The 15,876-nt window shown below is 52.3% G+C and overlaps 1 protein-coding gene across 1 annotated transcript; it reads right to left on the minus strand.

Moving 5' to 3' along the window:
- Window positions 1–3,751: 3,751 nt before the first annotated feature.
- On the minus strand, window positions 3,752–4,415 carry LOC104548174 (septin-9-like; the record flags this gene model as incomplete). The annotated part of the gene is made up of 1 exon (XM_010194118.1): window positions 3,752–4,415. A coding segment is annotated over one exon (664 nt), but the record flags the coding sequence as incomplete, so codon positions are not given.
- Window positions 4,416–15,876: the final 11,461 nt, after the last annotated feature.

The following is a 15,876-nucleotide window of genomic DNA, read 5'->3' on the forward strand; positions in this document are numbered from 1 at the left end:
TTGCTGTGCAGCACAGGGAGCTGGAAATGATTACTCACTGCAACTCCACTCAGCCTTGGCCTCTTCATTGCAGGGAGCGTTGCTGTTAACGCTTGTCCAAAACTCTCTAACCCCCAGCTCCAGCAAGGCAGCCCAGTCCTGTGCTCGGCGTCACCCTCGCAGGACAGCACTGAAGAAAAATTGCCCCAGGGCTCATGTGGCTTATCCTCTCCATCCCCAGGTATCCATGGCAGGACAGAGGCTTGAGACTGGCTTGGAGGAGCACCGGGCTGCAGCCCCCACTGCGGCTTCACCAGCACACAGCAATGGGTCCAGGTTTTTGGATATGGCCTTTGCAAGGAGCTCAGTGGATCTGAAAGTTTTCTTTTTTTAATTTTAGCTCAACTCTAAGGGAGCCTCTAAAATAGCAAGATGTAAAGAAAAAGCTTTCCATAGGGGTCCAAGGCTGGAAAAAAGAGTGGAAATGTTGAATTGTTTCACTCTCCTGCTGTCATCCTGCTTGTCCTGCAGCAAAATAGGACGGTGAACCCTGCTGCTTTTTAAGAGGTGCCTGGCACCCTGCGTGGCAACAATGACCTACCCCTGACCACCACTGGGTTGCCAGGAACAAGAACAAGATGTCCAACTACAATGCACAATGCCAGCATCAGTGACAGGAGGCACCAGTGGAAGGGGATGCTCAGGCAGGAGGACGTGGCAGGATTAGCCATGATGGACTCGATGCAGCTCTTTCCAATGATTCTCCTGTCCTGCATCCAGCTTGGGATCCCTCCTTTGTGAAGGGCCAGTGGAAATCTCCAAATTAAGCACTGCAGTTTTTCCTCCCACAACCATTCCCCTTCCCTCTCCCAGGCAGCCTCGCTCAGCCATGGTGGAAAGGAGACTGGTGGGGCTGCCCCCCTGCCCAGGGCTGTGGGGGACATCCAGGTGAAGCCAGTGCTCCTGAACAAACCAGAGAGGAAGAAGAGGGTCTGAAGAGGAGGGTCTGAAGCAGGAGGTGACAGGGGCTGGGTGAGCTGCAGCACCAGCAAGGGTGACTGAAGCAGGACCCAGCAGCCAGGCAAAGGCAGCAGGAGCTCTCTGGACGACCCTGACTACAGCAATCCACATCACCCCATCATTCCATCACATTTTTTGTCCCAGCTGAGAAGCACTGGCCCCCTTGGGGATAAGAAGTCCAGATTTGCCCAAGATGCTGGTGCAGTGGGACATAACACCCGTGATGTGCATCCGTGTCCCATTTCCCTGTCACCAACAGCCAAACACAATGTTAAGCCCACAGAAATGCAGCCAGTGCTCCCCAGGGTGTGAGAAGGACTTGGAGAGGGAGAGCAGGGATGGGGAGGGATATTTCTTGCTCTTCTGCCAAAGACACAAAGACACCTCCTGCCCTCCTCCCACCTTGAGAACCACAGCTCCAGAGCAGGCTCAGCCCATGCCACCAGCCACACTGCCCTAATGAAGTTCAGTGCTATAATTACTCCTTTCCTTTGTGGTTTGCTCTGAACTGCTGAGCTCTCAGTGACTGCCCTTCTCCTCCAACCAGCCCCTTCCTGCACAACACGCTCTCCTGCATGCCTTTGGCAGCGGTATGAGGGGTGAAGGGCAAGGCAGCTGCGCTGCAGCAGCTGGGGGAAGGCAAGTTCCAGCACAGGGCTGAGAGCAGCTGCAGGCAGCTGCCTGCGTCCCCTGCTCAGCAGTTTGCGCTGGAGAGCTGCCGAGCAATGGGATCGAGGGGTATCCAGTGCCACTAGAGCATCTCTCGGGTGCCTCAAACCCTGGGAGCAGCAAGAGGGAGGACTTCACGCTGGGCGTTGCCTCTGCTGCAGGCATCAGGAAGCCAACGCTCTCACTCAGGGGTCGTGGTGGAGCCAGAACCGTAGCAGAGATGGGGATCGTCGGGACCGAGCCTGCACTCATCCACAGGGCTCCCTGAGGGTCCCCATGCAGCCTCCCCAGAACTCCTCCACGTGCTTACATCAGCAACAAGGAGAGACGTCATCCACTCACCCAGCATCCCGGGGTGGGTGTTGTGGACCACGGGGAGGAACACCCTGAAACAGGGTCCTGCATGAAGGCAGCCCAGGGCAACCTCGAGTCACAGCGATGGAGGAGGCTGGAGCTGAGCAGGACGGGGACACAGGCTCTGGGCTGTACGCCTGTGCTGACCCAGCAGAAGAAGGAGCCAGGGCCTCCCTACCCCTTCTACTTTGCCTCCTGGCTCTTCTTGGAGGCATTTGGACTGAAAGCCCCTTTTGTACCAGTACCCATGGCTGGCTTGCTCTGCAAGGCAGACCCCAGACAGCTGGGCTCTTGGGTAAAATTCATCCCTAGCAGCTGTCCTGGAATCCTGAGACCTTTTTTGATGGAAAGAACCCTCTCTTTACCCCCCCACATCCCAGGCAGCTGGAGGATCCAGCAGCTCAGATGGTCTCCCACTCTTAAAGTGCCCAACCATCCACAGTTCAGAGCTTGAGAGGAAGCCCAGAGCAGCTATAAACTCAGCAGGGTGAGGCTGGGCACTCACCCATGGGAGATGATGGGCCTCTGGGCACCACACACACAGTGACTGGGGACAGAGAGCCCCCAAAGGATGCCCAGGTTGAACCTCATCACTGGGCTGGGTCTCAGAGTTCAGCCATGCCTAGCTGGAGATGGATTGACCTGCTACCTGCTGGAGGCATCTGCCTACACTTTGAAACCCAGCTCAGAAAAGCTGCACCTAGGCCATACACAACTCAAGTCTTACAGGTCCGATATCAGCTCCACCGCTGACTCCTGATTTGATTGTAGACCATACACAGATGCCAAAACCCAGCCTCTCCACAAACCCCATTATTGCCCTGCCCAGGAAGAGGAGATGGAGCAGAAGCAGGGGACCAGCCCATGGTGGAGCAAGACAAGGGTGCGTGGTCAAGCTCTAGGGCCAGGCATGGACCTCCCAGGCCCTGGCTTGTCCACTGCACGCCAACCCCTAACCCCTGTGGAGAGGCACAGGATGGGGTGGGGAGGTGGTGGCGTTCTCCCGCCTGCTGCATCCCTCACAGGAGAGAGCTCGTGGGTGATGGGGAACGGAAAAATAATTAAGAGGCCAGAAGAGAAAAAAAAAAATCTCCAAAACATTAGGGGGAATAAATGACGGCTTGCGGGGGAGGGAAGCTGGCTTTAATTTGGGATTAATTGAAAACAAGATAGAGCTAATATAAGCCAGAGCTCCAGTTTAATAGTGGCTCTGGTCCATGACGTTATTAGACTTTGGCTCCAAGGCCAAAAAACCCCTGACTCCTGCTAATGAAGAGGCGGTTTCTGCCCCACAACCATGAGCAACAACACTAAACAACACTAAACAAGAACCCATCACAACAACACTTCCACAACCCGCACCTCCCCAGCACCTCAGGGGCTTTTCTTAATGCTGCACAGGCGGGCGGGTCTGCACACAGAGCCTGAGCTGGCAGAAGCGTCATTTTCTGCAGGCACCCAGGCTTTTGGCATTTTCTTTTTTCATTTCCTTATAGGCTTGATAGTGTTTTTTATTCAAACTGGCAGCTCTTTCAGCCAAGATAAACCCAAGGATAACAGCCACATACGCAGACACATCTCAGCACAGATCCTAGACAAGCCTCAGAAGGCATCCCCACCAGAGCCAAAAGAGAAGCACACAACGCTCGACATCCCCACACAGGCTCTGAGCCCGCAGCAAGGGATGAAGGCAGGTATCACCCAAGCAGTTGCCCGGAGCTGTACTCACCTTCTCTCTTTGGTGGGGTCTCCATCAGTACCGGCTGCAGCTTTGGCTCTGCCTGAGGGGGCTGGGTGGCCAGAGGAGGCTCTGAACTCTCCGCATGCCGCGCTGGCAGGGCTGGGACCTCGGCAGTCTTCGCTACCTGAATTTCCACGCGCTTGGTGGCCATGTCGGGCACGGGAGCACTGGCCGTCTCAGCTCTTCGCTGGGACATCTCAGGGATCTTTGATGCTGGCGCTTCCACCCTCCGGAGACCTGGCTCCTGGGGCTTGCCGAGGGTGATCTCAGTCCTCCTTGGGGTGGGCTCGGGGGGTTTGTGCCCCAGAACATCTGCTCTTTTGAGGCCAAATCTCGACAACCCTGAGGTGGAGTTCTCCACCTGCTTGGAAGAGATGTCAATGGAGATTTCTGTTCTTCTGGACATCGGCTCAGGCAGTTTGGGTCCAGCGAGCTCCACTCTCCTCAGAGAGGGCTTGGGTGATCTTTGGGCTGTGGGGTCCACATGTCGGGCAGATGGCTCTGAATTCCTGGCACCAAGTTCCTGAAACTTCTGTGTGGAGCTGGACACGGTGGACCTGAGGAGGGTGTTCGGGGTCCGTCTTTGTGGGGTGGAGGAATTTGAAGACTGATCTACCTCCTCAACCTCAAAAGATCTTTTCAGAGCTGAAAAACATGAAAAGCAGTTCAGATTTAGTCACCATCCACCTGAGCATCTCAAGAGATGCTTATAGGCAATGCTTGAGGCTCACAAGCCCACTCCTGCTCTTCCACCTGAGGGTCCATAACCCCGTTTAACACAGATGGGGAACTAGGATGAGGCTTTGACTCTTCAGACAAGTTACAAAACCAGTAACCAAACTGGAGCCAGAGGCAGGAAATTAATCCCCCGAGTCGAAATCATCCCCATGCTGCCCTCCATCCTGCCTGCACCCAATATGTTCTGGGAGGGGAGTAGAGAGCCCCACAGCAGAGCAGAGCACAGCACAGAACTTGGGGCAGCCAGCAACACCTCCCCTTCCCCTTTATATCCAAAGGATGCATGGATAAACACAGGCTTCCTGGTGAGCACTGCCAGCAAAATCCAGCTCAGGAACATGAAAACGCTCCCAGGAGAGCATCAAATCCATAGAAATACAGCAACAAAAGCAAAGGTGGCAACCACAGGATCTCTCCTTGAAAACAATCTTAGAGATCACTCGAGTCAAAGACTGAAGGCTGGGCAGGTTGCATGAAAATGAAACTCCAACACTCACTGAGCCAGGAGCATGTCGAGGAAACCTGACGGACACTGGTGTCAGACACTCAGCTTGGGGACACAAAGCACCGCTGAAGGAAGCCTCTATCTGTGGAGTGATGCTCACTACCCAGCCACACACTGGAGGGCCAGCAGCTGCCTGATCATGGCCTGGCTCATGCCTGGACAACCCCATGTCCCCCACATAGCCCTTCCCACCCAGCTCCAGACAGGCCCCGCTAAAGCAGTAGATGCCCTGAGCTCTGACAAAGTCCCTGTTCCATGCAGGAGCCAGCCAGGTGAAAACCAAAGGCTGAACTTCATGGGAAGAGGGGGAAAATGCAGAAAACCACTGCCAGATCCCATCCAAACACAACGAACTGCATGTGCCCCCATCCAAACACCACAGGCTGCCTGTGGTCCCGAGCACCCAGGCAGACACAAGGTCAGGGCAGAATGAGGCACAGCCCTAGGGTCCCAAAGCAGTCTCCTGAAACAAAGCCAAACTATCATAGGGACAACTTCAGTGTGATGACAGTCATGCTGCTAAAAACCAGAATAAGCATCAGTAATGAGTCCACCCATCCTTTACATCAACAGGGTGATATCGGTGAGATTTAGCCTTTAAAAACCTGAGCTTGAGATCACACTGGATGCCAGGAGCAGAGGGAAAGACTGAAGCACAGCCTTCCTTATTTGGGGGTATACCCAAAAACTGTTAAATATGAACACCAGGCTGCAAAACCAGCCAGAACGGGCACTGCTGAGACTGGGACCAGGACCCTCAGGACGCTCCGTATCAGTGACCCAGGAAAACCCCTCCCAGGAATATTGGACGGACAGACAGATGTGGGCACAGACACATACCCACCTGCCCCAGTTGTGGTTCAGACCCTGGCGCCCCAGAAGCAATGGGTGCGAGGTCCTGGCTGGCGTGGGCAGAGGTGATTCACCCTCAGTATTCACCGGATGGAAACGGCACCGCAGCTGCTTTATGGCGGCCAAGGGAGGAAAGCATCGAGGCACAACACGTAACATCCACCACGTAAAACCCAGGATGGGCCCCATGCGGGGCACTTAGTGACAAAATGGTCTGTCCTGCATCTCAAAAATATTCAGACATTGGTAGAAGGAGGGAGGCAGCCAGTAGAGAAAAAGAAAATATGTTTTCTTTCATTTTATCATCTCTGTTTTCTGAATCCTGCGTCATCCACCCAGCCTCGAGATGCTCTCTGTGGCAATCCCTGCCCTGTGGTCTGTGCTCGGCACAACCTGTGTGCTGCGGCTGTGTCTAAGACTCAGTTCTCAGCACCCCAGCAACAATGAATCAAAACCCAAATTTCCACACTTGAGGCATCCTTAACTCTCAGATCTCCAAAACTGAGCTGGAGCTCAGACTCTAGCAAAGAGCTTTCTATCGTTTTCCTTCTCCATCACACTCTTAAAGCAGAAAATAACATTTTAGCTACTCCTTCACCCAAATCCTAAGTTTAAAACAATGCATCAGCCAAGCCCTGTTTGCATCTCACAGGAAAACAAAGGGAGCGGAAGGGACAACCCGATGGGGAGCCTTTCCCTGGTCTCGAGCAAAGCCAGGCAGGGGAGAGCAGTGGAGGACAGCCTGGCCACGCCGCCTGCTCCCTGATGGGTGGGAGCTCAGTTTTGTCCATGTCAGGCTTTTAAAACCTGCTCGTCACTCCTCCAGCCAGCTCAGCCCCACTTTATTCAACAACACAGCCCAATAACCCCATCACAGATGTGTCTGGAGGAACGCTCTGAAAGCAAATGCTCTTGAGGAACCTGATAGCAAAGGAAACGCTGGCAAGCATCTCTCCTTAATGACCATTGCCCTGGAAATTTCTCAAACCAAGTGGTTTAAGGATTTCTTTCTGACCCAATAACAAGCTGTGGGTACAAACAGCCCTGCTGACCTCCAGGGTTCATTGTACAAACCACCTCCATCATCTCTGCTCCTCTGTGTCCCCCTGCTACTGCCAAAAGACATGATGGCACCAGTGACCAGGTGGTGGGTCACTCGACGGCAATGCTGGAACTGCCTTACATGGCCCTTTATTTTGCCCTCAAACTTCTCAAAGTGCCCCAAGCCAGGGACAAACCTGCCCAATGCCACCAGCACCACCATCCCCTGCTATTATTGAAGGGCTGGACTGAATACAGCACCCCAAACCAGCTTTTCTCCAGGGCTGTCTTGGCCCTACTGTGAAAAGAAAAAAAAAGTCAAACCTGAGATACAAAGGGGTTCAAAAAGCTTAAAGGAGAGCTGCAAAACTACACTTTGGAGACTCAGGCCATCCAAATAACGCCTCCCATGCCAGCACTGTAGCCCCAGTGGGCAGTAAGAGGGTACCGAGAGGCTGGGCAAGGAACCAACACCCCAAGGCAGGGTTGGAAATGGCTCAGCACAGTTTCTTACAGCAAAATCACAAGGACCCCCAGTTCCCAGTAGCATTCTTTCCCCAGGGGTGTCACTGATTTGCCTGGGGACAACCCAAGAGCTTTCCCACTCGTAGCTCCCTGCAGCATGGGATTTCCATCTTGTGTCTCTGGACGCACGGGGATTTTGGTACCCAGCTCATCCTGCTGGCACATTTGGCCACTGCGTCAAGTCCAGCTTGGCCTGGAGAAGGTCAAACTTCCCATACACAAGAAAGAAGAGGGACTGTGACCCACAGGGTTTGTGTTTCCACCTCCAAGAGCCATTGCCATGATCATGATCCTCAGGGATGCCTCCTGCAGTGATGCCAGCCCTCAGCGTGGCTGAGCACAGCTGTGGCTCCATGCTCAGCATCGCTTCTTTCCTCCTCCTTGCACAGAGAAAAGGACCTCAGGAAGGCAAACAACTCTCAAAAAAAAAAGGAAAAAAAGCTTAAAAATAGCCTGTCCTGCCCAGAGCCAGGAAAGGAAAGTAAACAGCCTCTGCTCCAGCTGACCCTCCTCCCGGCTTCCTGCAGGGAAGCTGCCGTATTCCTTACAACAACCAGAGCTGGAGGCAGGGCAGTGCTGTGGACCCTGCACCCCGGTATGCCTCTCATGGTGCTGGGGTCCCATGCTGGCAGCAATGTTCAATGCTGCAGGTCCCTGGGGGGCTCCAGGTCCACATGACCCCAACACCCTGGGGGTCAGGGTGGCCCTGTCCCAAGCAGGGTCTGGGACAGCCACACTGCAGGGTGATTCCCACTGTGTTTTCCAGGGAATTTTTGGTGCTAGCAGGGCTTCCCCAGCCCCACCAGCAGCATCCGATTGCTGGCCACTGTGGAGGCAGTTGGCAGGGAAGAGGCAGAGGTGCCGAGCATCGCCCTTCCTCCTCTTCCTCTGGAAGTGCCTGTGCATGGGGCGGGAGCACAAACTGGTGTTACCATCCACACACGCTTCCTTTTAACCAATTCCACACCAATTCAGGCAGCTCCAGCTCAATCTGCCATCACTGATTGCATCAGCTTCACTCCCACAGCAGGGAAAGCCCAAAATCCCCTAAAACAACATTTCCAAGTACTTCCTTTCTGATGCAACCCCTGGCAGATGGACAAGGTGTGAGATTTTTGAGGCAGCAGCTCCTGTAAACCCACAGTGTTGACCCAAAAGTGGTCCCTGCCAGGCAGGCATTTTGGGGCAAGAAACACATGTCTTCATCGCCAGCTCGAATGCTCCCCAAAGCAAGCACAAGGCCGGAGAAGCATCAAAATATCTCTGTGTCTCTGTATTTTGTGCTGTGGCGCTAGGGACATCTGCTCCGCCGCTGCGTCCTCCCGGTCACCCCATGGCCAGGCAGCAGCAGGTCACACACCACCAGTTAAAGCTGCTCTTTAGGGATCTCGCAAATGGGGAAGAGGGGGCAGAGGTCTGGTTCAAATCCCAGTAGCTCATACAATAGCCAAGATTTTTCCAGAGAAGTCACAAGCGTGTGGCACAGCCGGGGCCGTGTATCTACACGCTCTTCTCCCAGACGATGAGTCCGTCCCTGGGGGTTCCAGCCAAGCCAAGGGTGCCCAGATGTCATGAAGGGCTCTGACTCCTGCCCAAGGGCTCCACATCTCCCCGTGGGAAGCACCAGGGGTACACGGCACCACCACAGCTCATCCTGCTCTGCAACTTGGCTCTGGGCACCCTGTGAGACTCAGGATGGGTCAACAAGGGAACATCTGCTCCCCCTTTCTTCCCTTTTTAAACAGAATACTCCAAGTTGCAGTCAAGGGGATGCTTTACACAAGGAAGCCTCTATGCACAGAGCTGGGGAGGAGACCAAAATAAACAGCAAGGGACGCTGGCTCCTCCAGGATCTGCTTCGCAACCAGAGCCTGGGGCTCTGCCGCGGTCGCAGCACCCAACTGCTTCCCATTAAACATCCTCTGCCCCTCACGTGGGCTCTATAAACCCAGGGTTACGTTTGCTTGCTTGCTTAAGCACGGAAAGCTTTTCTTGGGTTTTTCGACACATAAGAGCCTTATGGGAGCAGGGCAGCCCGGCGCCCCGTTATTTCACATGATACAATGGCACCGTTTGAGAGCACTGACTTTCTCTAAACTGCTACCAGATGGTCACCTCCTGTTCCCAGGGAGGAAGAGGGGGAGGCTCAGGTCTCATCTTTCAAGGAGCCCTTGGAAACCCAACACACCATTAACCTCTCACAGCCCTTAAGCTTCCCAGACCCCTGTCACCAGGCAGCAGGATGCTCACAGCCATTTTCTGGCCAACCTGAGTTACAGGGAGGATGTTCTCCAAGTATCTATCTATAGTGTGTATATATACAGTATATTAAGCCTGAAGGTCCCACAGCAGAAGAGGAAGGGAGCTGCACCCCTGCTGCAGGGCCAGAGCAGGGAATCTCTACCCCATTCTCAATGACAAGGTACTCCCAACTGCACCAAGTCCCTCTGTGGGGTCAAAAACACAGGGCTGAGATGGAAAATTCACTGGGCAGCAAGTGATGCTACACACGCTGGTAGGGTTTGTGAGTGCACTAACAGCCTCCAAATGGCACAAGAAATTCGGATCTCCTCTTACATCTGGAGAAATGAAGGCAGGAAACTTTATAAGTACCTCTCCCAAAGCTACTCATCATCCAACATAAAAGAGAGGTTAGCGTTGCTGGATTCCCTCCCTGTGGTAGCACCCGGAGGTTTCACACCTTGCTTTTGCAAATAAACCAACCTTGTTGCAATACATGCAGATAAACTCATATGTATATATATATATGCTATAGCAGCAGATTGTTGTGTTACATATATGTGTGTCTGTGTGTGTACAACACAACAATGTGCTGCTGCAGCATGACTCTCACACTATCCTGGGTCAGGTTATAAACAGCTTATGCACAAATAAATCCCTTTTTCTGATTTTACAAACAATGTTCAAAAGAAGTTGCAATAGATTGCGCACAAATTGCACGCAAGCAGTACCAAGAGCTGAGTTATGAAGGAAATTTGGGGATAAAAGCAAGTTCAGGGCTCTGACATTAACCAAAGCTTTTCAAGCAGCATTTCACTCACACACGGTAAGCTACAAAACAGCCTCAGACCTATGAAGTAAACCCTGATTTGCCAGAAATGAACATACAAAAGCAAAGTCAAGACCAAGAATAGAAAAAAATAAAATCCATACTCAGATTAATTCAAAATCCCAGCTTTCCAGTCTCTATAATGCAGTTCTAGAAAGGTTTTAGCTTTGACTCTCTGTTACACTTGGGTTTATATAACCATTAACCCTCAGCAAAATGCTTCCAGATCAAACCAGTATATTTTACATCCGTTATATTCATTTCATACTTTTACAGAAAATTACATAGAGTACAGGATATCCAGCCCAGCAGATTGCATTACTGGCTCTGCCACAGGCTCTCAGCAGCTTTTGCCTCCAGTCTGTGCTCCAGTTTCCTTTCATAAGGGGAGAGAAATAAATCTCCTCTGCTCCTCCCAGGGGACTGCAGATTTGGCTTGGTTCACTAATATTGCTAAAATGCCTTAAAATTATTACCCAGAGGCAAAGTTACGATGCAGACCTCAGACCGCCCTGTGACCCAGCTTTGGCGCTGGTACCACATGGGGCGTAGGAAGCCATAAGCACCCAGATGCCATCGCCATGGGTCACACGTCCCAACACCCACGCAGGGGACACTGAGAGTGACTCAAGTGGGCGACCAGCCTTGGTGATTAAATCATTAAGTGATTAAATCTCTGCTTGAGAACACGCTCTGATGTACAGTGTTGCAATACGCTGGTTAGAAAGCTACAGAAAAGGGAAAATTAGTAAAAGTGGCTAAAGGAGGGAGCCAGGAGCCATTAAGGCCTGCAGCCCTGCCCATTGATTGCTAGTGCCACCGCAGCCAGCTCTGGTGTCCCTGTTGGAGGGGACACCCAGCACCGCAAGGCAAGCAGTTGCCCAAATGTCCTGAATGCTGGCAGAGAGCAGAACCTTCCTCCCTTCTCCTCCCTGGTAAACTAAATATACTTTTAAAAAAGCAACAAACCAACAAAGCAAAAAACCACATTCACATTTCCCCACAGTTTCACTTCTAATGACCGGATGAAAGAAAGACTTAAGTCCCAACCCCAGTCATCACCATGCTCCTTTGCTCCCAAACCAGACTGGTGCCAGTGTGATGCTGTGTGCTGATGCCCTCGCTACCAACCCCTGCCGTGACTCCCAGGGCTGGGACAAGCTGGAGAGCATTCAACTCATAGCATCATTAAGGTTGGAAGAGACCTCTAAGATCAAGTCCAATTGTCAACCTAACACCACCATGCCCACTAAACCATGTCCTAAAACCCACCAGCAGCAAGGGGCCATACGATTTTGTGATGCCTACTCAAACTGCCACCTCTGCTGCTGGGAGGATGGGGGCACAGACTGATGCAGTCATGGTGTCTTCTGCCCTGCAACCCATGAGATGCTGCCTGACATCGATGGTGCCTACATCCAGGCAACAGGTTAGTACCGCACCCCAACCTACCCTAATTTGGGTGCCATTAGCAGGGCATGTGCTGCAGTGCTGGGAGGATGCTGGGGGATGAACCACCTTGACACCCATGATGTCTCACCTTTCTGCATGCAAACCAGCCAAGAGCCAGCTTGGATGGACCCTGCACCTGGGTCACTGCTCTGAAGGTGCTCACAAGAGCCCCAGGTGCTGAGCTGCATCCAGCAACCTCACAAAAGCAATCACAGTAAAAGCCTGAGTCACGGCCATCAGGAGATGATCTGGGGGCAGTGCTGCAGAATTCAGGGATAACAGTAAACCCCTTCACTGTCCAATTGGCTCATTGCCTCCTTGTCCCACCTCTAAAGTCCAAGAAAGTGCCAGAGCTCACTGCAGCTGGAGGAGGGAAGGAGGCAGAGAGAAGGAAAGAGCCTCCATAATGAGCCTGCAGAAAGATATTGCTTTAAATATCAAATATCAGAGTCAGAAACATGAATATCTGGAGTGATTATGGACTCCAAAGTCTCCATTATTGTCTTTGGATTCAGGACAAGTCCCAGTCCAGGCTTTTGCAGCAGCTGTCTGGGTCCTGACTCTTGGGAAAACGACTTGAGCAGCTCCCTGCAAGGAAGGGCTGCAAAACAGAAATAAACCAGCAGCACCCAGACAGCGTGGCCACAGGACACCCAGAGGTGTCAGGATGCTCACTTAGCAGCAGGTCTGCTGGCACGTATTGGCCAAGAGGTGTTGGATCATGTCTAATAGATTTGAGTGACCACGTCTACATGTTCCAGAGCTGCTTCCTACTCACTCCACTGCCATAAACCACCAAGAGGCCACGAGCAAAGAGTAAAGCAGGAGAAGGTCTTATTTTAGGTGAGCCTCTTACTAAGGGAAAGATGCTACCAAGATCCCAGGGACTGGTGAGTACTTGGAAGAATCAGCACAGTGTACATGCTCCAAACCTTGACTTACCTCCAGGCACCAGCAGTACATTTGTACAGCCAAAGTAGCTGCCTTGGCTGTGGTGTAAAGACTCATCCTCTCCATCCCTTTCCACCCAGCCACTTTTGAAAGGTTTCTTTATGATTAGCACAACGCCGCACTCAGTTTGTCCAAGACTGGTGTCAAATGAATGGCAAGAGCTCACCTGTACCAGCCAACACTGGAAAGCCTCCATGCTGACGCAGAGCCAAGGACACTCAGCTTCATGCTGCAGAGGTTGCCTGTCCCCAAGGACACGCAGCCCAGCCCTCTTTGCATAAGATGACTATAAACAGCGACCTTTGGATGATCCTACATCCTAACCAGGGCCAGAGGCTATCCCCAGAGCCCAGCTCACGTGGACAGAAAGATCCACGTCCTGGTTCTTCCTTTTCCCACTCCCTCACAACCTTTTTATTCCCAAGGAACTAAATATACATAGGGAAAATAACCCACAACAGCAGGTCTCCACTGCTGTAACCAAGCAGACGCAATTTTTCCACTCTATGGAAGATACAACTTCTGCTGGGGAAGACACAATTGCTGCCTTCCCACAGGCACCTTCCCCCGGCTCCTTCCTCTCACACCACGTGCTGATTTGGCAGAAAACTCCCATCCATCCCATCCCTTGGTCTCAGATTCAGAAACGCAGATAGGAAGAGTGGAAAAAGAGAGAAAACACTCTGAAGCGCCTGTAAAGCTCATCTTGAAGATACCAGAGGCGACTTGCTGTCTCGGAGCAGCACACTTCATCGATCACCTGGGACAGCAATGCTCTACCCATGCTGGGCTGGTAATGAAGAGCACCAGAAGAGAATACTTGCAGTGTAATTTTTTGAGGACAGCCCAGGAAACCCTCAGGCAGGGCTTACAGGAGAGACGTCAAATCCAAGCGAGATGCTTACACAAACACGAAGCACATCCCTTCTCCGGGGTTTTTCACCATATTGAACTCAAGCCGTATCACCCACCCGCATAACATTGTGACCGTCCCTCTGGTGCGGTACTGCTAATATTAGTAGCAGGGTCGAGCTGCAGCATCCGCAGCACGCGGGCAGCAGCTGCTCCCCACGCCAGCCCGAGCAACCCGAGGAACGCACCATGACCACGTGTCCCACAGACATCTCGGGCATCCGCTCAAGTCAATTTTAATGCTAAGCCCATGACATTCATGCACATAGAAAAACCTATTTCTAATACAGGCCTCTCCTGAAAGCAACCTGGCTGATAGTTTTTTGTCTTTAATAATAACTTAGCACAAGTCCGTACCTTACTGAGACAAAGTCAGTGGCTGAAATACTAGAAATATCCTGCATCAGGCAGTGCAAGAAGTACGTGTCTGAAAAAAAGACTAGGGAAGAAAAAAAGAAAAAAATAAAATAACCAGAGAAGCCTTCCCATCAGCATTGCCATGTTCCAGCAGGGCTGGAGGCTCCCTGCCCTCAGTGTCCAGCTCCATGCAGCGCACGACTGCTCCAACCATGGTGCTGCCAAGGTGAGCATGCACTCCCAAGGGAGCACGGCTATGGGGAATGCTTCATCAGGGATCAAGCACCATCAACCAAGGCTGTCTCATGGTTTCTACCAGAGCAAAGCTGCAAGCCTCTGTCCCCCCAGGCTCTAGCTCCGGACATCACCTTGAACCCCAACACACCACCCTGCCGCTCCATGCACTTACAGCCCCACTTGGCATTTCCCATCAGTCACAACTTGTGCCCACTATGACATTTTGTGTTTCAACATTACAAGGAAACAAATCTGTTGTTGGCTGACAGCACTGGCAAAGGCAAGGAGAGCTCAGCATCACTGCTGCCAACTCGCCATCAGCCACTGCCAGCAAAAATGCGCCACAGTTACCCCAGGGGACTCTGCTCAGCAGCAGCCATGTCCTGCCAGGATGAGAGGCCAGACCTGATCTCTTCTCTCCTCCTACCAGGCAGCAGATCATGTGTGCACAGTGCTTTTAAATCCTTAGCAGGAAGATGAGTACCACACTGCAGAGTTATCTTCGGGCATCATCACAACCAATCAAAGCTATGAGCAGGAGCATCTGCCCCTCTCCGCAGTTGAACATCGCAGACACCAACCCTCCCGTATCACCTAACCTGAACAGGATCAGGATAATTTGGGGTTCACACAATGTTAACACACTGCACAAGCATCCCACCACCCAGGTTAATTTACTGCTACAGCTTCCCTTCCTTACTGCGCAGGGGTCTGTGTCTGAGACTCTGGGGACCTGAATGACTCACAGCCCCGTCCAAGGCAGAGGTGAGCTTGGGGAATGTTGCCACAGCTGTGGCTGAACCAACCACACTTCCAAAGACCTGCCAAAATCTATAAACCTAGAGACCGGCCTATTATGTTCTGTAAATCCTGGCAAACTAGAGACCTAGAAATGCCCTCCCCCATTACATATAAGGAAGCTTTTCCCAGTCAAATCACAGGGATTGGTGTCCTTCTCGCAGTTACTTGCTGGCTCGGTGTGAGATGAACTTACTGCTGCCTGAATGCGACTGTCCTCATTGCATCGTCAGGCATAAGAAAGAATGTGCTCTGCTGTGTTGTGCTCTCTTGTGTTGCTTTAATTTGGAAACTAAACTGGAATTGAGCATCTCGTACTCCTTCCTCCTCCCAATGGGCCCCTGCATCCTCCTCAGGCTCACGGAGGCTGGCAGCTCCCACGTCGTCAGCTCACAGCCGAGACCACAACTCCCTGCCTTCTGCAACACAGGAAGTACAAGAAACCTGTTGGTCCTATGCCAGGGAGGGATGCTCCAAGGAAAGCAGGCAGAGATGCTAGGAGAAAAGCAGGCAGGAACCACCGGGGTGACTGGGGAGGCAGGCAGTGTGATCAAGAACAGAGAGGGCTCTGGCTGAGCTGGTGTTTCTGCTCCATGGTATTTTTGGCTGATCTTTCCTGCTTGGCCAGAGGCTGCCTGGGGCGGAGATACCCACCCAGCAGACACCAACACTGCA

This window comes from Mesitornis unicolor, unplaced genomic scaffold (assembly GCF_000695765.1).
Source record: "Mesitornis unicolor isolate BGI_N332 unplaced genomic scaffold, ASM69576v1 scaffold42911, whole genome shotgun sequence".
Taxonomy (NCBI): Eukaryota; Metazoa; Chordata; class Aves; order Mesitornithiformes; family Mesitornithidae; genus Mesitornis; species Mesitornis unicolor.